This window comes from Pleurodeles waltl, chromosome 6, assembly GCF_031143425.1.
Source record: "Pleurodeles waltl isolate 20211129_DDA chromosome 6, aPleWal1.hap1.20221129, whole genome shotgun sequence".
In the NCBI taxonomy this organism is placed as follows: Eukaryota; Metazoa; Chordata; class Amphibia; order Caudata; family Salamandridae; genus Pleurodeles; species Pleurodeles waltl.
The window spans coordinates 1,674,758,737-1,674,776,436 of NC_090445.1; the positions used below are offsets into that span (position 1 = coordinate 1,674,758,737).

At 47.3% G+C, this 17,700-nt stretch overlaps 1 protein-coding gene across 2 annotated transcripts in view; it reads left to right on the forward strand.

Annotated features, from left to right (window-relative positions):
• Window positions 1-17,700, forward strand: part of LOC138301329 (carboxyl-terminal PDZ ligand of neuronal nitric oxide synthase protein-like) — a 465,684-nt gene that overhangs the window by 155,796 nt on the left and 292,188 nt on the right. For both annotated transcript variants that reach the window (XM_069241686.1, XM_069241685.1), the window contains exon 8: window positions 1,458-1,625. In XM_069241686.1, the coding sequence (XP_069097787.1) occupies window positions 1,458-1,625 (168 nt within the window). The remainder of the gene's footprint in view (window positions 1-1,457; window positions 1,626-17,700) is intronic.

Below are 17,700 nucleotides of genomic sequence, written 5' to 3' on the forward strand. Positions count from 1 at the left end.
AGAATCCACTTTTCTGGAGCCCTCGTGAGTGCATGAAGACCACCTTCTCTGCCCCACATCCTTGAACGAGCCCTCAACATCTGACATTTTGTCCCCCTTTGTGGAAATTATCTCGTAAGATGGCAAAATAGTGGTAAACTCACTCTCACCAGCCTATGCTCGGACCAGGCACAATTGGTGGGTCTGTAAATCTGGGCTCTGCTTTAGGCACAGTCCACATGGTTGCAACAACTTACAGCACTGGGAAATGTTAATTTGATGCACCGCATATCCCCTTATCCTAAGCTTCCGTTGACGCGCCTGCGCCCAAACATGGCAATTTATGAACGCTTAGCTTAAAGGTATGCACCACAAAATAATTTTCAAATGTTACCTAATCAGTTTGCGTCAATAATTTAAAGTGAACTAAGTATAATAATTTTAGGTTTTTTTACATTTCTCTCCTATGTTCTTTTAAAAGCTGACAATGGTCACAGGCACAAGGTAAAACTTACGTAAAAACTTTAGGAAATATTGAATCGCCCGGTGAAAATAGTATTTAAAAGTCATCCGTGTTTACACAACGTGACCAGTAGAAAGATGACCTAAAGCCGCTAATAGTTGTGCCCATCGGTACAAAATTGGTTAAAAGCTGGGCATCGATTTTCCACTACCAAGCTTTTCATAGCTAGCAACGGCCACGCTGCAAAATAAACATAACGTGAAGAATTTTGGAAATATTTAAAAGCCCTTGAAAATAAAATATAAGAGAAAATATAATATAAATGAAAATATAATTTAATAGTATTGCATCTTAACACAACCAGTGGAAAGTTGACCTAAATATACTGCAAATATTTAGCCACATGAGAATGAAATTAGTTAATAGTTCGGCAGGATTATTAATGACTGGAAGTATTTAGATGTCCCTTATAAATATTGTTTATGCACCTAGTAATATTTGCTTTGTAGTGGTGCATTTGTTTTGTATAACAGTATTGATTTGTGTTAACACACCATTGAACGAGTGCACAGAGGATGCGTTCAGTGTTGTGTGGATGGGGCGCATTTGTGTTTGTCAATGACTCGGGTTAACTCAGTCCTCTTTTCAATGTCTTAAAATCTGACCCTCTTTGGAAACCTGCTAAGAACTCAATCACTCTGTAGATAGGATCTCAAAATAAACCGATTGACGAGAAAAGGCTACGCTGTGGGGATGCAATATCTAATACCAGTAAATTTGTAGCCAAATTGTGGTCCAACTTTATTTTCTTACAGAAACTCTTTGAAAGTTTTATAAAAGTGACACCTCAAGCATGATGTCTTGGTAATATCCAGATTGTCCTTGCTGGCCTCTGTTCCTTCATTAAACAATTATTATGTACACACTGTTTGTAATGTTACACAATGGTTGCTGTACAGTGATGTTCAATCCATGGGGAAGGCTTTGACTAACTCCAGAATCTTTGTGTTCCCAGGATCTTGACCATGATTCTCTGTATACGATTGTGTCCCAACAAATCCAGCCGGCGGGCAGCCCCAGTTCCTGCTCTTCGTTGACCCCACTGGCGTCTCGACACCGACTGAAGCTTATCCAACACCAGTTACTACAACAGCAGCAGCAAACCCAGGTTGCCGTTGCACAGGTACAATTCACTTGAGGAACAAGCACACACATACTAACTTCTGGTAAAAAAGATGCAGTTCGCAATGAAAATGCACTTGTACAACCATGATCACTTCTGGTAAAAAGATGCAGTTACCAATGAAAATGCACTTGTACACATATGATCACGTCTGGTAAAAAGATGTAGTGTAAAAAGATGCAGTTACTAATGTAAATGCACTTGTACACACATGATCACTACTGGTAAAACAAGATGCAGTACATGATCACTTCTGGTAAAATGATGCAGTTACCAATGAAGATGCACTTGTACACATATGATCACTTCTGGTACAAAAGATGCACTTACCAATGAAAATGCACTTGTACAACCATGATCACTTCTGGTAAAAAGATGCAGTTATCAATGAAAATGCACTTGTACAACCATGATCACTTCTTGTAAAAAGATGCAGTTACCAATGAAAATGCACTTGTACACACATGATCACTTCTGGTAAAAAGATGCAGTTACCAATGAAAATGCACTTGTACACACATGATCACTTCTGGTAAAAAGATGCAGTTCGCAATGAAAATGCACTTGTACACACATGATCACTTCTGGTAAAAGGATGCAGTTACCAATGAAATTGCACTTGTACACACATGATCACTTCTGGTAAAAAGATGCAGTTTGCAATGAAAATGCACTTGTACAATCAGGATCACTTCTGGTAAAAAGATGCAGTTACCAATGAAAATGCACTTGTACAACCATGATCACTTCTGGTAAAAAGATGCAGTTATCAGTGAAAATGCACTTGTACACACGATCACTTCTGGTAAAAAGATGCAGTTACCAATGAAAATGCACTTGTACAACCATGATCACTTCTGGTAAAAAGATGCACTTACCAATGAAAATGTACTTGTACAACCATGATCACTTCTGGTAAAAAGATGCAGTTACCAATGTAAATGCACTTGTACAACCATGATCACTTCTGGTAAAAAGATGCAGTTACCAATGAAAATGCACTTGCACACACATGATCACTTCTGGTAAAAAGATGCAGTTACCAATGAAAATGCACTTGTACAACCATGAACACTTCTGGTAAAAAGATGCAGCTACCAATGAAAATGCACTTGTACACACATGATCACTTCTGGTAAAAAGATGCAGTTCGCAATGAAAATGAACTTGTACAATCAGGATCACTTCTGGTAAAAAGATGCAGTTACCAATGAAAATGCACTTGTACACACATGATCACTTCTGGTAAAAATATGCAGTTACCAATGAAATTGCACTTGTACACACATGATCACTTCTGGTAAAAAGATGCAGTTAGCAATGAAAATGCACTTGTACACACATGATCACTTCTGGTAAAAAGATGCAGTTCGCAATGAAAATGCACTTGTACACACATGATCACTTCTGGTAAAAATATGCAGTTACCAATGAAATTGCACTTGTACACACATGATCACTTCTGGTAAAAAGATGCAGTTACCAATGAAAATGCACTTGTACAACCATGAGCACTTCTGGTAAAAAGATGTGGTTAACAATTTATAGAGATTCTTATAGCGTTGACATCTAGACGAACCCATCTCCGGCTATTTAATATTTTGACTTAGCCCAACCTCTGCAGTCTACGTAGGCTTGTATGTTGAGAAACATTTAGAGAGATCAAAATCTTCAAACAAGTAAACATATTATCCATTAACCTCCTACAAAACAATGCAGCCTACCACCAATTCTGCACCTTACCACACAACCCTATCTCCCACCATTTCCAAACGCTACACAGTAATAATGCCCACTCATATCGTATCAACCCTACTCTCACCACCCACCCTGGCACCCCATTCCACTGCACTGGTGCACATCGCACCATAACTCACTGCACACAACTACCGACCATTGTAATACAACACAAAATAATACCGCAGCAGTCAAAACCATACTGAATTATTGCAGAATGTCAATGAGAAACCTCTCTTTGGGGTAGGAAAGGACAATACAGATGGGCTGGAATGTAGAAGGATTTTCAGCGCCTTATGGAAAATGACATTTTTCCTGCTGGATGACTTCCCATGCACTGACCCATGGTGCTTTCATGGCTTGTGGTGTTATTTGGTGCCACCCCTAAGTAAGGGCCATAAAGCTGCAGTTTGGGTTTATGGAAGTGCTAAGGTGATGACCTTCAAGAGCGTATTCATCTGTTGTGAGCCTTGAACTGTCAAATTCTTGTTGGGTGCCAACTTAATACGTGTAGTCTTTTATCAAAACACTGTTATCTCGGTATCTCTGAATCTGCCTTGTCACTCATCCCAGTGTGTGCCAAAAGGGCAAACAGAGTACCACGTTGGTCAATGGAGTCTAACCTGGATGTAATTGTAGAGAGATCAGAGCCCGTATTACTGATAGCGCATACTTTACCATTTTGCACCGCAGCACACCTTTAAACTGGTGCATGATCAGGGAAAGTACACTATATTATCATGAATGCACTGTTTTGAGTGCAGCTGCAAACTTGCATTGCTCTGGATTCAAGTGAAATACGGAGCAGCAGCTTCAAAGCCGCTCTGTGTTTCACAGAAATCTGCCCGCACTTTGAAGCGGAATTAGAGATCCTCTCGCAGGTGGGTGTAGTGTGTCATTGACCGTGAGCCACCTTTATGTGATGCACTTTCAGTGCGCCTCCTAAAGACATGTGTGCCTTCTTTCCCGCATCTGTGATATAGTGCAGGCACAGAGGCCATGCCCCATGCTAGTGAGGGAATGCTCTCTCACCATAGTGCTGGTGCCACGTGTGCGCCAGCTTTATCAGTACTACAGAAGGGGCCGCACAAGCATCTGTGGCCTCTTCTGTAATACCAAAGTGCCCCGGGGGTGCTTAAAGTGGGCGCACATGCCTGCTGTGCCCTGGGACACGTTCAGTAACACAGCCCTAGAACAGTGGTTCCCAATCAGTGCGCTGCGGCTCCCCAGTGCGCTGTGAAAACTAGCCAGAGGCGTGCTGCACACAGCTTGTAAACCACCGGGCTAGCTTGAGGCTCCCACGGGCTCTTTAGAGCATTGGCCTCTATCTACAAACTGTCTGAGTCTACCTCGGGTGCTGGCTCGCAGAAGAAGCAGCTGTGTCTAGACACACCCTCCAGGCTTCCAAAGGTTCTCCCCTACCCTCTGAAATTGTTGTCCGAGACGCTCACATGTCTTTCAGTCATTGTTAATACTTCACCCCGCCCTCACCCTGCCTCAGTGTGTGAGAAGAGGCCCTTCGCTCTGCGTGTTCCGCTAGGTGACAATTACAGTATATTTACAGTGGCCATCTGTGAGCCTAAATACCTGTTGATCACTACCCCGAGTGAATCATTAATTACCCCAGAAGCCTTGCCCTGGGTATCGAACCCAAAGTGCTCAGCAATCTCTTACTGCCTGTTAGAAATGGGGTCTTTGGTTGACAGTCAGGTTACCCCCTGTTCAAGCAAGGACCCTCACTCTAGTCAGGGTAAAAGAGAATCACCCTCAGCTAACCCCTGCTTACCCCCTTGGTAGCTTGGCAGAGCAGTAGGCTTAACTTCAGAGCGCTAGGTGTAAAGTATTTGTACCAACGCACACAGTAACTTCATGAAAACACTACAAAATGACACAACACTGGTTTAGAAAAATAGGAAATATTTATCTAAACAAAACAAGCCCAAAACGACAAAAATCCGACATACACAAGTCAAGTTATGAATTTTTAAAGATTAAACTCAAAAATAGCGCTTAGAAACAAAAATGCTTCGATGAGATGTTAACACGGCGTCGTGACGAAGTCGTTCCCAACAAGCCGACACCAGCGGCGCCGGACACGGAGTCGTGTAGACCCCCAAGTACAGTACCTTTGGTGAAGAGTGAAAACAAGCCGATGCGCGAAGTCGGGAATCGCGGCGTCTGTGCGAAACGTTGAATCCGCGCACTTTGAGCGGCGTCGGTCACGACGTGGTGCGGCGACTTCCACGGAGTCGCGGACTTCAGCGGGGCTGCTGCGGTGTCGGGCCTGCGAAGAGCGTCACGTTCCAGCGAAGGTCACGGCGTCAGGTGCAGGTGGCGTTACCGGATTCAGCAGCAGCGTAGTTCCGAAGTCGTCCGAAGTCGATTTCCTTGGATTCCATCAGCTTACCTTTCAAGGGCCCAGGGACTGGATAGGGCACCACTTGTCGGGGCAGGAGTCTCTCCAGAGACTCCAGGTGCTGGCAGAGAGAAGTCTTTGCTGTCCCTGAGACTTCAAACAACAGGAGGCAAGCTCTAACTCAAGCCTTTGGAGATTTCTTCACAAGATGGAAGGCACACAAAGTCCAGTCTTTGCCCTCTTACTCTGGCAGAAGCAGCACTGCAGGAAAGCTCCATAAAGCACAGTCACAGGCAGGGCAGCACTTCTTCCTCAGCTATCAGCTCTTCTCCAGGCAGAGGTTCCTCTTGGTTCCAGAAGTGTTTCTAAAGTCTGTAGATTTGGGTGCCCTTCTTATACCCATTTTAGTCTTTGAAGTCACCTTTCTTCAAAGGGGACTCACACCTACTTGTGAAATCCTGCCTTGCCCAGGCAAGGCCTCAGACACACACCAGGGGGTTGGAGCCGGCATTGTCAGAGGCAGGCAAAGTCCTTTCAGATGAGAGTGACCACTCCACCCCTCCCTCCTAGCAGAGATGGCTAATCAGGAAATGCAGGTTACTCCCCAGCCCCCTTTGTGTCACTGTCTGGTGTGAGGTGAAAAACAACCCAACTGTCAAACTGACCCAGACAGGGAATCCACAAACAAGGCAGAGTCACAGAATGGTTTAAGCAAGAAAATGCTCACTTTCTAAAAGTGGCATTTTCAAACGCACAATCTTAAAATCAACTTTACTAAAAGATGTATTTTTAAATTGTGAGTTCAGGGACCCCAAACTCCACATGTCCATCTACTCTCTAGGGGAATCTACACTTTAATCATATTTAAAGGTAGCCCCCATATTATCCTATGAGAGAGACAGGCCTTGCAACAGTGAAAAACGAAATTGGCAGTATTTCACTGTCAGGACATATAAACCACATTACTATATGTCCTACCTTATCCATACACTACACCCTGCCCTTGGGGCTACCTAGGGCCTACCTTAGGGGTGCCTTACATGTAAGAAAAGGGAAGGTTTAGGCCTTAGTCGAATTTACAGTGTAAAAATACACACAGGGGCACTGCAGTGGCAGGTCTGAGACATGATTACAGGGTTACTTGTGTGGGTGGCACAACCAGTGCTGCAGGCCCACTAGTAACATTTGATTTACAGGCCCTGGGCACCTCTAGTGCACTTTACTAGGGACTTAACAGTAAAACAAATATGCCAATCATGGAGAACCAATTACGTACACATTTTAAACAGGAGCACTTGCACTTTAGCACTGGTTAGCAGTGGTAAAGTGCCCAGAGTACCAAAAACAGTAAAATCAGAGTCCAGCACACATGAACAACCTGGGGAACAGAGGCAAAAAGTTAAGGGAGGCCACGCCAAGGATGAAAAGTCTAACACGTGTCCCCCCCAGCTAAAAGTGGGGAGCAACTACCCAACCTCATGGGAGGTCTCATCACCAAGGCGGAAGAACCTGGACAGACCATCAGCATTGGCGTGCTCTGTACCAGGACGATGTTCCACCGTAAAGTCCATCCCCTGTAGGGAAATGGACCACCTCAACAGTTTTGGAATCTCACCCCTCATCTGCATTAACCATCTGAGGGGCCTGTGGTCGGTCTGAACTCGGAAGTGAGTCCCAAACAAGTAGGGTCTTAGCTTCTTCAGTGCCCAGACCACAGCAAACGCTTCGCGTTCTATGGCACTCCACCTACGTTCCCTGGGTAGTAACCTCCTGCTAATGAAGGCTACGGGTTGATCTAGGCCCTCTTCATTAAGCTGTGAGAGTACTGCTCCAATACCATGCTCTGAGGTGTCTGTTTGCACAACAAACTCCTTGGAGTAGTCAGGTGCCTGCAGCACAGGTGCTGTGCACATGGCAGCCTTCAGGGCATCAAAAGCGTTCTGGCAAGCCTCTGTCCAGATCACTTTCTTGGGTTGCTTCTTAGAAGTCTACTCAGTTAAGGATGTAACAATGGTACCATATCCCTTAACAAACCTCCGGTAATATCCTGTGAGACCTAAAAAGGCTCTCACTTCAGTCTGGGTCTTGGGAGGCTCCCAAGCCAGAATCGTGTCAATCTTAGGCTGTAGGGGTGCCACCTGGCCACTCCCCACCTGGTGTCCTAAGTACACCACAGAACCCTGCCCTATTTGGCACTTGCTCGCCTTAATAGTGAGGCCTGCCGTCTGCAGGGTCTCTAACACTCTCCAGAGGTGTTGCAGGTGTTCCTCCCATGTGGAACTAAACACAGCAATGTCATCCAGGTAGGCGGCACTGAACTCATCCAGTCCTGCCAACACCTGGTTGACCAACCTCTGAAAGGTGGCAGGGGCGTTCTTCATCCCAAAGGGCATCACATTGAAGTGGAAGTGCCCATCTGGGGTAGAGAATGCTGACCTCTCCTTTGCCCCCTCAGTTAAGGCAATCTGCCAGTACCCAGATGTTAAATCAAACGTACTGAGGTACTTGGCAGCTCCTAACCGATCAATGAGCTCATCAGCTCGGGGGATGGGGTGTGCGTCAGTCTTGCTGACCGCATTGAGACCCCGTTAGTCCACACAGAACCTAAGTTCTGGAGTGGCACCAGGAGCAGCAGCCTTTGGGACCAAGACCACTGGGCTGGCCCAAGGACTGCTGGAGTGCTCAATAACCCCTAGGGTTAACATTTTGGAGACTTCCTCCTTAATGCAAGCCCTGACCCTGTCAGTCACCCTGTAAACCTTATGTTTAACAGGTGTACTGTCCCCAGTGTCCACATCATGTGTGCACAGGTGTGTGACTCCTGGGATCAGGGAGAACAGCGAGGCGAACTGTCCCAGCACGTGGCGACAGTCCCTCTGCTGTTCCTCAGTCAGGGAGGGGGAGAGGATCACTCCCTCCACAGACCCATCTTTCTCTCCTGCAGACAGGAGGTCAGGAAGAGGCTCACTCTCTTCCTCCACCCTATCATCTGTCGCTAGGAGCATGGATAGCTCAGTTCGCTCAAAGTGTGGTTTGAGGCGGTTGACATGTAGGACCCTCAAAGGGTTCCTGGGGGATTGCAAGTCTACCAGATAGGTGACCTCGCTCTTTCTTTCCACCACCTCAAAAGGCCCAGTCCACTTATCTTGGAGAGCCCTAGGCTCCACTGGTGCCATGACCCACACTTTTTGTCGAGGCTGAAACTCAACCAGAGTGGCATTCTGGTCGTACCACCGTTTCATATCCTCCTGGCTTGCTTCCAGGTTCTCCTGAGCGAGACTCCTGAAGCGGGCAGTCTGGTTTCTTAGTGCCAGCATGTAGCTAAATTCATCCTGTGGTGGTTTACTAGGAGCTTTCTCCAAAGCCTCCTTCACCAGACTGAGCGGTCCCCTCACAGGGAGGCCATAGATGAGCTCAAAGGGGCTAAAGCCAAGTCCCTTTTGAGGCACCTCCCTGTAAGCGAACAGAAGGCATGGCAAGAGGACGTCCCACTTACGCCTCAAGGGCTCTGACAGGCCCTGAATCATGCCTTTCAAGGTGCAGTTGAATCTCTCAACCAGACCATTACTTTGGGGATGGTAAGGTGTGGTGAACTTGTACGTTACCCCACACACCTTCCACAGAGACTTCATATAAGTGGATATGAAGTTTGTACCTCTATCGGATACCACTTCCGTGGGGAACCCCATTCGGGTAAAAACTCCCATCAAGGCACGTCCCACCACGGGGGCAGTGACCGTCCTTAGAGGAATGGCTTCTGGGTACCGAGTGGCATGGTCCACCAAGACCAGGATAAACCTGTTGCCCATGGCTGTCTTGGGATCCAGAGGCCCCACAATGTCAATTGCTACCCTTTTAAAGGGAGTACTGACTACAGGTAAAGGTTGGAGGGGAGCTTTGCATTTCCCCCCACTCTTGCCACTTGCCTGACAAGTCTGACAAGACCTACAATAAGCAGCTGACTGCTTGTTCATCAAGGGCCAGTAAAAGTGGGAGACAAGCCTCTTATAGGTCTTGTCCTGCCCTAGATTTCCTGCCAACGGCACATCATGAGCCAAACCCAGTAGGAAGGCCCTGAAGCACTGGGGTACCACCAGCATACGAGCTGACCCAGGCTCAGGAACCTTAGGCTCACTATACAGGAGGCCATCCTCCCAATAAATCAGGTGAGTACCTGGCGCCTCGCCAGCCGCCTGGGCTGCAGCCTGCTGCCGTAGCCCCTCAAGAGTAGGGCACTCCTTCTGCGCTGTGCAGAATGCTTCCCTGGTGGGTCCCCCTTCCTGCTGCCACTGCGACAGCTCAGGGACCTCCCCCAGTTCAGCCACCTGTTCCCCTGTAGGCTCCGGGGCATCACCCTCAGGCTCTGCCTCCTCCCGGACCGTGGGAACTTCTGGGGCCGGTTTCCCGCGCCCCCTGTCCTTCCTCTTCTTGGCGGTCCCCTGGGCCACTGTTTCAGGCTCCAGGGGCTCTTGACTACCCTGTTTGGCTGCCATAGACTGGGTGGAAACGCATACCCACCCAGGCAGACCCAACATCTCCAAGTGAGACCTGTGTTCCACCTCCTTCCAAGGGGAATCCTCCAGGTCGTTACCTAGCAAACAATCAACAGGCATGGTTGGACACACAGCTACTTTCCAGGAACCTGAGACCCCCCCATTCAAAGGGAACCTGCGCCACTCTGCAGAGGCACTCAGAGTTGTCTACCGCAACTACTTGGTGAAGTACCCGGGGATCAATCTGCTCTTCAGACACCAGGTGACTCCTCACTGTAGTCACACTGGCTCCTGTGTCTCTCAGAGCCTCCACCCTCTGTTCATTGATGGTCACCCATTGCCTGTATTTCTTAGTGTTATCAGGCACTAGGTTTCTCTGGACCATCTCACTGTCCCCTAGTGAGACAAGGGTCATTTCTGCTGGTTCCCACCCCCCTGAAACCAACTCCTCCCCAAGCGCTACACTGGCCAAACCCTGGGACGGTGCACCAGTGGGTGCCGGTGTACTTTTGTTGCATTTGGGGTCCCCCCTCACATGACCCACCTGGTCACATGCATAGCACTTACGTGGGGGACCACCTGCCACTGGCTTCCCTTTGGACAACCATGGCTTCTTTTCACTGGGGGGTTGGGAATCCTTACCCTGGGAATCAGTTTGGGGCCCTTTAGAGAACTCCCCCTGTTTGCCCTTACCCCCCCTTTCTTCTGAGAGGGACCCTGCCCACCCTTGGCGTGGTCTCCCCCATACCTCTTTTGGACCCTGGTGCTCTCCCAGCGGTCCACTTCCTGCGCAAGCTTCCTGGGGTCAGTCAGCTTGCTGTCAATGAGGTGCTGGTGCAGCTCTGGAAAACATAAACTGTACAAGTGCTCCCAAGCAATTAAATTGTAAAGCCCCTCATACTTGTTTACCTTACTGCCCTTCACCAACCATCCAGTGACCTGCAAAAAGAATCAACACATTCCATCCATGTTTGGGATTCCTTTCTCTTGTAGGATCTAAACTTCTCCTTGTACTGCTCAGGGGTGAGACCATACCTGGTGAGTAAGGCCTCCTTCATGACAGGGTAGGTGAGACTCTGAGCATCCCCTAAGGCCGTCAGTGTGTCCTTCCCCCCTGCCTCAAAATGCTTCCACAGGGCTGCCCCTCAATGAGCTTCAGGGACCAGGTTCATGTGGAGAGCTGACTCATAACCCTTGAACCACAAGTAGATATCATCCTCCCTCTTATAATCCCTCACAAGGTCTTTTGGGATGTGTACCCTTCTCTCCGGCTGCACTGTAGGATTGCTGCCACCATCCCTACTGGACTGGCTCCTCTGATCTAACTCCTTTAAGTTAAGCTCATGCGCCAGCTGCATCTTCCTTTCCTCAAGGACTGCTCTTCTCTCATCTCTTTCTTTCTCCAGATTGAGCTTCTGCAGCTCCAATTGGTATGCCCTCTCTGCCTGTCTGTCCTGCAACTCCTCAGGTGTCAGACCCTTGGATGAGACACTGCTACCTGCCCTGGAGACCTTCTCCCTGGACATAACAGGCCCACCCACAATACCATTGTGTACTGAACACTCTTCCTCATCCTCCTCATCTCCCTCATCCTCTGTGTGCCCTTCAGTGCTCTTGGCTGTCACCCAGGCCCTCAGCGCCTTTTGCAGCTTCTCCTTCCTGGATGAGCTCTTAATGGGACAGTCAAAACTTTTACAGAACTGCTTCAACTGAGCTTTGGTATAACTCTCCAATTTCTCAAGGTCAAAGTCAGCTCCAACTGATGCATCTCCAAGTAGAGACATGATGAAAGGTAAAAAGAGTGCAAAGTTCCAAATGCAGAAACAAGTTCCCAAATGAAGTTCAAAGTCAATCAAGGATCAGCGAAAAAAACAAAGTGGACGTAGGGAAAAATCCACAAAAAGAGAAAAAGCAAAAATCGCAAGACAAGCAGTATGTGGTCACGTAGTGGTCAGAACTCAAACAGTAGTGTACACTTGATTACTGTATGTCCAGTACAAATACAAGTCCAAATCCCAACCGCTCATCACCAATGTTAAAAATGGGGTCTTTGGTTGACAGTCAGGTTACCCCCTGTTCAAGCAAGGACCCTCACTCTAGTCAGGGTAAAAGAGAATCACCCTCAGCTAACCCCTGCTTACCCCCTTGGTAGCTTGGCAGAGCAGTAGGCTTAACTTCAGAGCGCTAGGTGTAAAGTATTTGTACCAACACACACAGTAAATTAATGAAAACACTACAAAATGACACAACACCGGGTTAGAAAAATAGAAAATATTTATCTAAACAAAACAAGACCAAAACGACAAACATCCGACATACACAAGTCAAGTTATGAATTTTTAAAGATCAAACTCAAAAATAGCGCTTGGAAACAAAAATGCTTCGATGAGATGTTAACACGGCGTCGTGACGGAGTCGTTCCCAACAAGCCGACACCAGCGGCGCCGGACACGGAGTCGTGTGGACCCCCAAGTACAGTACCTTTGGTGAAGAGTGAAAACAAGCCGATGCGCGAAGTCGGGAATCGCGGCGTCTGTGCAAAATGTTGAATCCGCGCACTTCGAGCGGCGTTGGTCACGATGTGGTGCGGCGACTTCCACCGAGTCGTGGACTTCAGCGGGGCTGCTGCGGCGGCGGGCCTGCGAAGAGCGTCGTGTTCCAGCGAAGGTCACGGCGTCAGGTGCAGGCGGCGTTACCGGATTCAGCAGCGGCGTCGGTCCGAAGTCGTCCGAAGTCGATTTCCTTGGATTCCACCAGCTTTCCTTTCACGGGCCCAGGGACTGGATAGGGCATCACTTGTCGGGGCAGGAGTCTCTCCAGAGACTCCAGGTGCTGGCAGAGAGAAGTCTTTGCTGTCCCTGAGACTTCAAACAACAGGAGGCAAGCTCTAACTCAAGCCCTTGGAGATTTCTTCACAAGATGGAAGGCACACAAAGTCCAGTCTTTGCCCTCTTACTCTGGCAGAAGCAGCACTGCAGGAAAGCTCCACAAAGCACAGTCACAGGCAGGGCAGCACTTCTTCCTCAGCTATCAGCTCTTCTCCAGGCAGAGGTTCCTCTTGGTTCCAGAAGTGTTTCTAAAGTCTGTAGATATGGGTGCCCTTCTTATACCCATTTTAGTCTTTGAAGTCACCTTTCTTCAAAGGGGACTCGCACCTACTTGTGAAATCCTGCCTTGCCCAGGCAAGGCCTCAGACACACACCAGGGGGTTGGAGCCAGCATTGTCAGAGGCAGGCACAGTCCTTTCAGATGAGTGACCACTCCACCCCTCCCTCCTAGCAGAGATGGCTAATCAGGAAAAGCAGGTTACACCCCAGCCCCCTTTGTGTCACTGTCTGGTGTGAGGTGAAAAACAACCCAACTGTCAAACTGATCCAGACAGGGAATCCACAAACAAGGCAGAGTCACAGAATGGTTTAAGCAAGAAAATGCTCACTTTCTAAAAGTGGCATTTTCAAACGCACAATCTTAAAATCAACTTTACTAAAAGATGTATTTTTTAATTGTGAGTTCAGGGACCCCAAACTCCACATGTCCATCTACTCTCTAGGGGAATCTACACGTTAATCATATTTAAAGGTAGCCTCCATATTATCCTATGAGAGAGACAGGCCTTGCAACAGTGAAAAACGAAATTGGCAGTATTTCACTGTCAGGACATATAAACCACATTACTATATGTCCTACCTTATCCATACACTACACCCTGCCCTTGGGGCTACCTAGGGCCTACCTTAGGGGTGCCTTACATGTAAGAAAAGGGAAGGTTTAGGCCTGGCAAGTGGGTACACTTGCCAAGTCGAATTTACAGTGTAAAAATACACACAGGGACACTGCAGTGGCAGGTCTGAGACATGATTACAGGGTTACTTGTGTGGGTGGCACAACCAGTGCTGCAGGCCCACTAGTAACATTTGATTTACAGGCCCTGGGCACCTCTAGTGCACTTTACTAGGGACTTAACAGTAAAACAAATATGCCAATCATGGAGAACCAATTACGTACACATTTTAAACAGGAGCACTTGCACTTTAGCACTGGTTAGCAGTGGTAAAGTGCCCAGAGTACCAAAAACAGTAAAATCAGAGTCCAGCACACATGAACAACCTGGGGAACAGAGGCAAAAAGTTAAGGGAGACCACGCCAAGGATGAAAAGTCTAACACTGCCCTTCCACCACTAGGAGCTGTGGTGCGAGTGCTCCATCCTTGCGCTCAAAAGCACCTGGACCTGTGGTCTGAGGCGGTTGAGGATGCGTCTGTCAGCCCTGAGGTGCTCAGGTGCTCTGTCACTCGGCCCGTTGGTGCTTAGGGGTTTCTCTGAGCCCGCGGTGCTACAGGGTTTGTCCTTACAGAAAGCCCAAAGCTATCCAGTCTCCTGCTGATAAAGTTTTTTTTTCCTTTTCGGAGGTTTCAAGTGACATAAGCAGTCATCGAGAATGTATCTAGAGTTGAGGTACAGTTGGTACCACTTGGTAGAACACTCCTCGCTACTGACGTTACCCACATGTAATTTACTGTTGTTGGGTATGCGCTTCGTTATATGTGGCATGCTCTCTGAGGGATAGGCGGTGCAAAGGGGAACGTTTCAGGGGTGCCCGAAATTGCCACCAAAACTACCTACTATATGGTGGAAAGGCTGCAGTTGGCTTCTAGACGGTGCAGAGAAGGGAAGGGGTGATGAGGGCAGCTGTTTTGGCACCACTCTTCCTTTTCATTAGCCCCTGCCGCTGTAGTTAGTAGTTGTAAAAGCCCAGCGAGACTTTACTATCGCCCGCTGATAAGACATGGGACTGCTATAAGCTATGCCTGCATTGTAGGCCAGACTTTTATCACCTCTGATTGATAGGCTGATGTAATCAGAGGGTCTACTACTTTTGAATCTTGGGTGCCCCTTCAATCATGAGGCCTATCTGTGTCATGCTGACTGCTTGTATAAAGATTTTACTGGGCTTCAGGACAGGCTCTTGGTATCAGCTAGATACCAGAGAGTAATTTTAGTAAACTCCAGACCAAGTGGCACTGATTCTCATCCCTCCTAGCAGAATTAGGGCAGCTAACCCCAGCCCACCAACCTTCTCCAAGGAATAGGGAGGGGCACAGGGAAACTGGAATGTCCAGCAGAACAGCTCAGCTCACATTAAACACAATGGTCACCTCCCCATTCTCCCCTAGGGAACCTACTAGCTCTCAAACACACATCCCAGGTAGACAATGGAAACGGGACCACAGGCAAAGAAGACTGCACAGACTTGATCAGGAGGGTGGCTAGTAGCCCCAACCCCCCTCACCAAAGGAACAAGGATACAGGTATCCCTGTCTATAGATTTATTGCTGCCACCACTGTCAGTCTACCACCGCCTTGGTAGAGAGGGCAGTATCCACTCCCTGTGAAATAGGTGTGCACGATGCATGCCCCCCCTCGACCTCAGAGCTAAGCTCTAGGTTCTCAGGCCATGTAAGCAGGGAGATCCTCTGCGGACATACGTTTGTCGTGTTCACCGAGGTAGGGATCCAGAAACCATACAGTAACTTTTAAGTGACTTGCCTGTAGATCACCATAAGGCAGGGGAAGCAAGCTCTCCGGAGACATGCAGAAGACTTACCGTCCCGACAGTCCTGATGTTTCTTAGTTTTATCTTCGTTGTGTGGAAGTTGCTGCAGCTCCTGGCATAGAACATTTGCAAACTAAGGTGGTCCTTGAAGTTCTTACAAGTTGGGCTGTTGTGAAGGTTTAGGCTTGAATATAATGTGTCTTTGACTTTCAAACTTCCAGTGTTAAGCACTGATATCTCAGTATGAAATGATCTTCTAACAGAAGTTCTTGCAAAGCAAATTTTTGCTAATTTCTTAAATTGTGATTTACCTAAGATTGTGCTCCAGTTACAAAAAAGAAAGTCTGTGATAGCAGTAAAGTTGTATGCCTTAATCCAGCCTGGAGAGAGTTGAGGGGTGGCTGCTAGGGCTCATCAAAGTAGTCTAAATTACTAATATTCTTGTATCATTTTAATTATCAATTATTTTTCTATTGGATTATTGTCCACAACACGCAAAGTCATGTTATAGCCTATAATTTACGGAAGAGGTATCACAATTCATTAATTGCTTCATCTGTGTACTCTTACTTCAGTCACCTCAACTTTTTGCTCAAGTTACTCTCTAACAGATTGGGAAACTCATTGTTGATCTGGCTGCTTTCAACTTGCCTCTGATGAGCAACAATGCAAACATCAGTCGGAAGTCTTCTCGATCACATTGTTTCCTCAAGGAATTGTGAAGGCTGAAGATCTTTGCAGACAGACCGCTGCGCGGGTCCTGTTCTCCATAAAAGAAGATCTCATGAGATTCACTGTTCTACCCATAGAAATTGGAAATAGGTTTATATTCAAACACCATAAGAGAGTATCTTGGTACCACTGGAGGTACAGCAGATGCCAAAGTTACTGTGCAGACCTTTCGGATAATTCAAAAATGCAGAAAAGTGTTTCTTAAATGCTCTTACTTTCATGACCTCACTTGCAGAATGGGAAGTGAAAAATGATTTGCTACATAATATCAATAAAACCATGTCCTAGAACTGGGCATCTACAAATGAGATGTTTTGGTGACTAAAAATGTCAACTTACACCGTAGAGCTACAGCAGCTTATTTGAAATTGTCATTCTCTAGAAGATTAAAATCAGGTCGGACAAGAACAATTGTATTCAGGCTGAGTTATGTCAACTTAAAACACGCTTTCAAACAACTCTTTCTAGTCTAAAGCCTCAGTGGTTCGAGGTTGACTCCAAATCCCTCTAGAAAGCTCTTGATGTACTGTGTGACTCTTCTGTTTGATACACGTGCATGTGATTGGATATAGAGGCCTTATCAGAAGCTTTTTTGGGGTCCGGGTCCCAAGCTTCACGTGGGGCCTTGTGAGGACCTTCTCTTGTGTTCATGAGGACCTTGTTCACAAGGAAAACCGTGCACCGAGGCATATCTTGAGGAAGCACCAGTATACGGTGCCATCTTGTAATGGCTGGTGTTAAATGCCTCTTCGAGAATATATCACATATAGCACATCTGCGAGGCCTGCCTTTGTGTTTGCATCTACTTTCATCAGAGGCGCCTGGGGGGTGCAAGGAGAGGGCTCTGTTGCAATGGGCTGTGGCTACTCCCCACATGTTACAGCCTTTAATTCTGGCTAAGAACACACACAGGGTAGCCAGTCACATGGTTTTCTCACATGTGAATAGAATGTCCTTCCGCTCAGAGTCAATGGGTTTGGGATTTTACATGTCCTGATTTCTGCTGCTCACAAGAGAAGAGAACGGATTCGAGGAGTATTCCATTTTTCTGCTCCTCAAGTGGCCTGGGGTGTGTGCACCTCTCACTGATTCAGCCCTGCATGATCCGTGAAAGAGGCGCTGGATTGTGTCTGGAAGGGAGGAGCTGCAGCACAGGAGGGTTCCTACAAAATGCAGTTTCGGGGACACAGCTGTATTTAGAGGT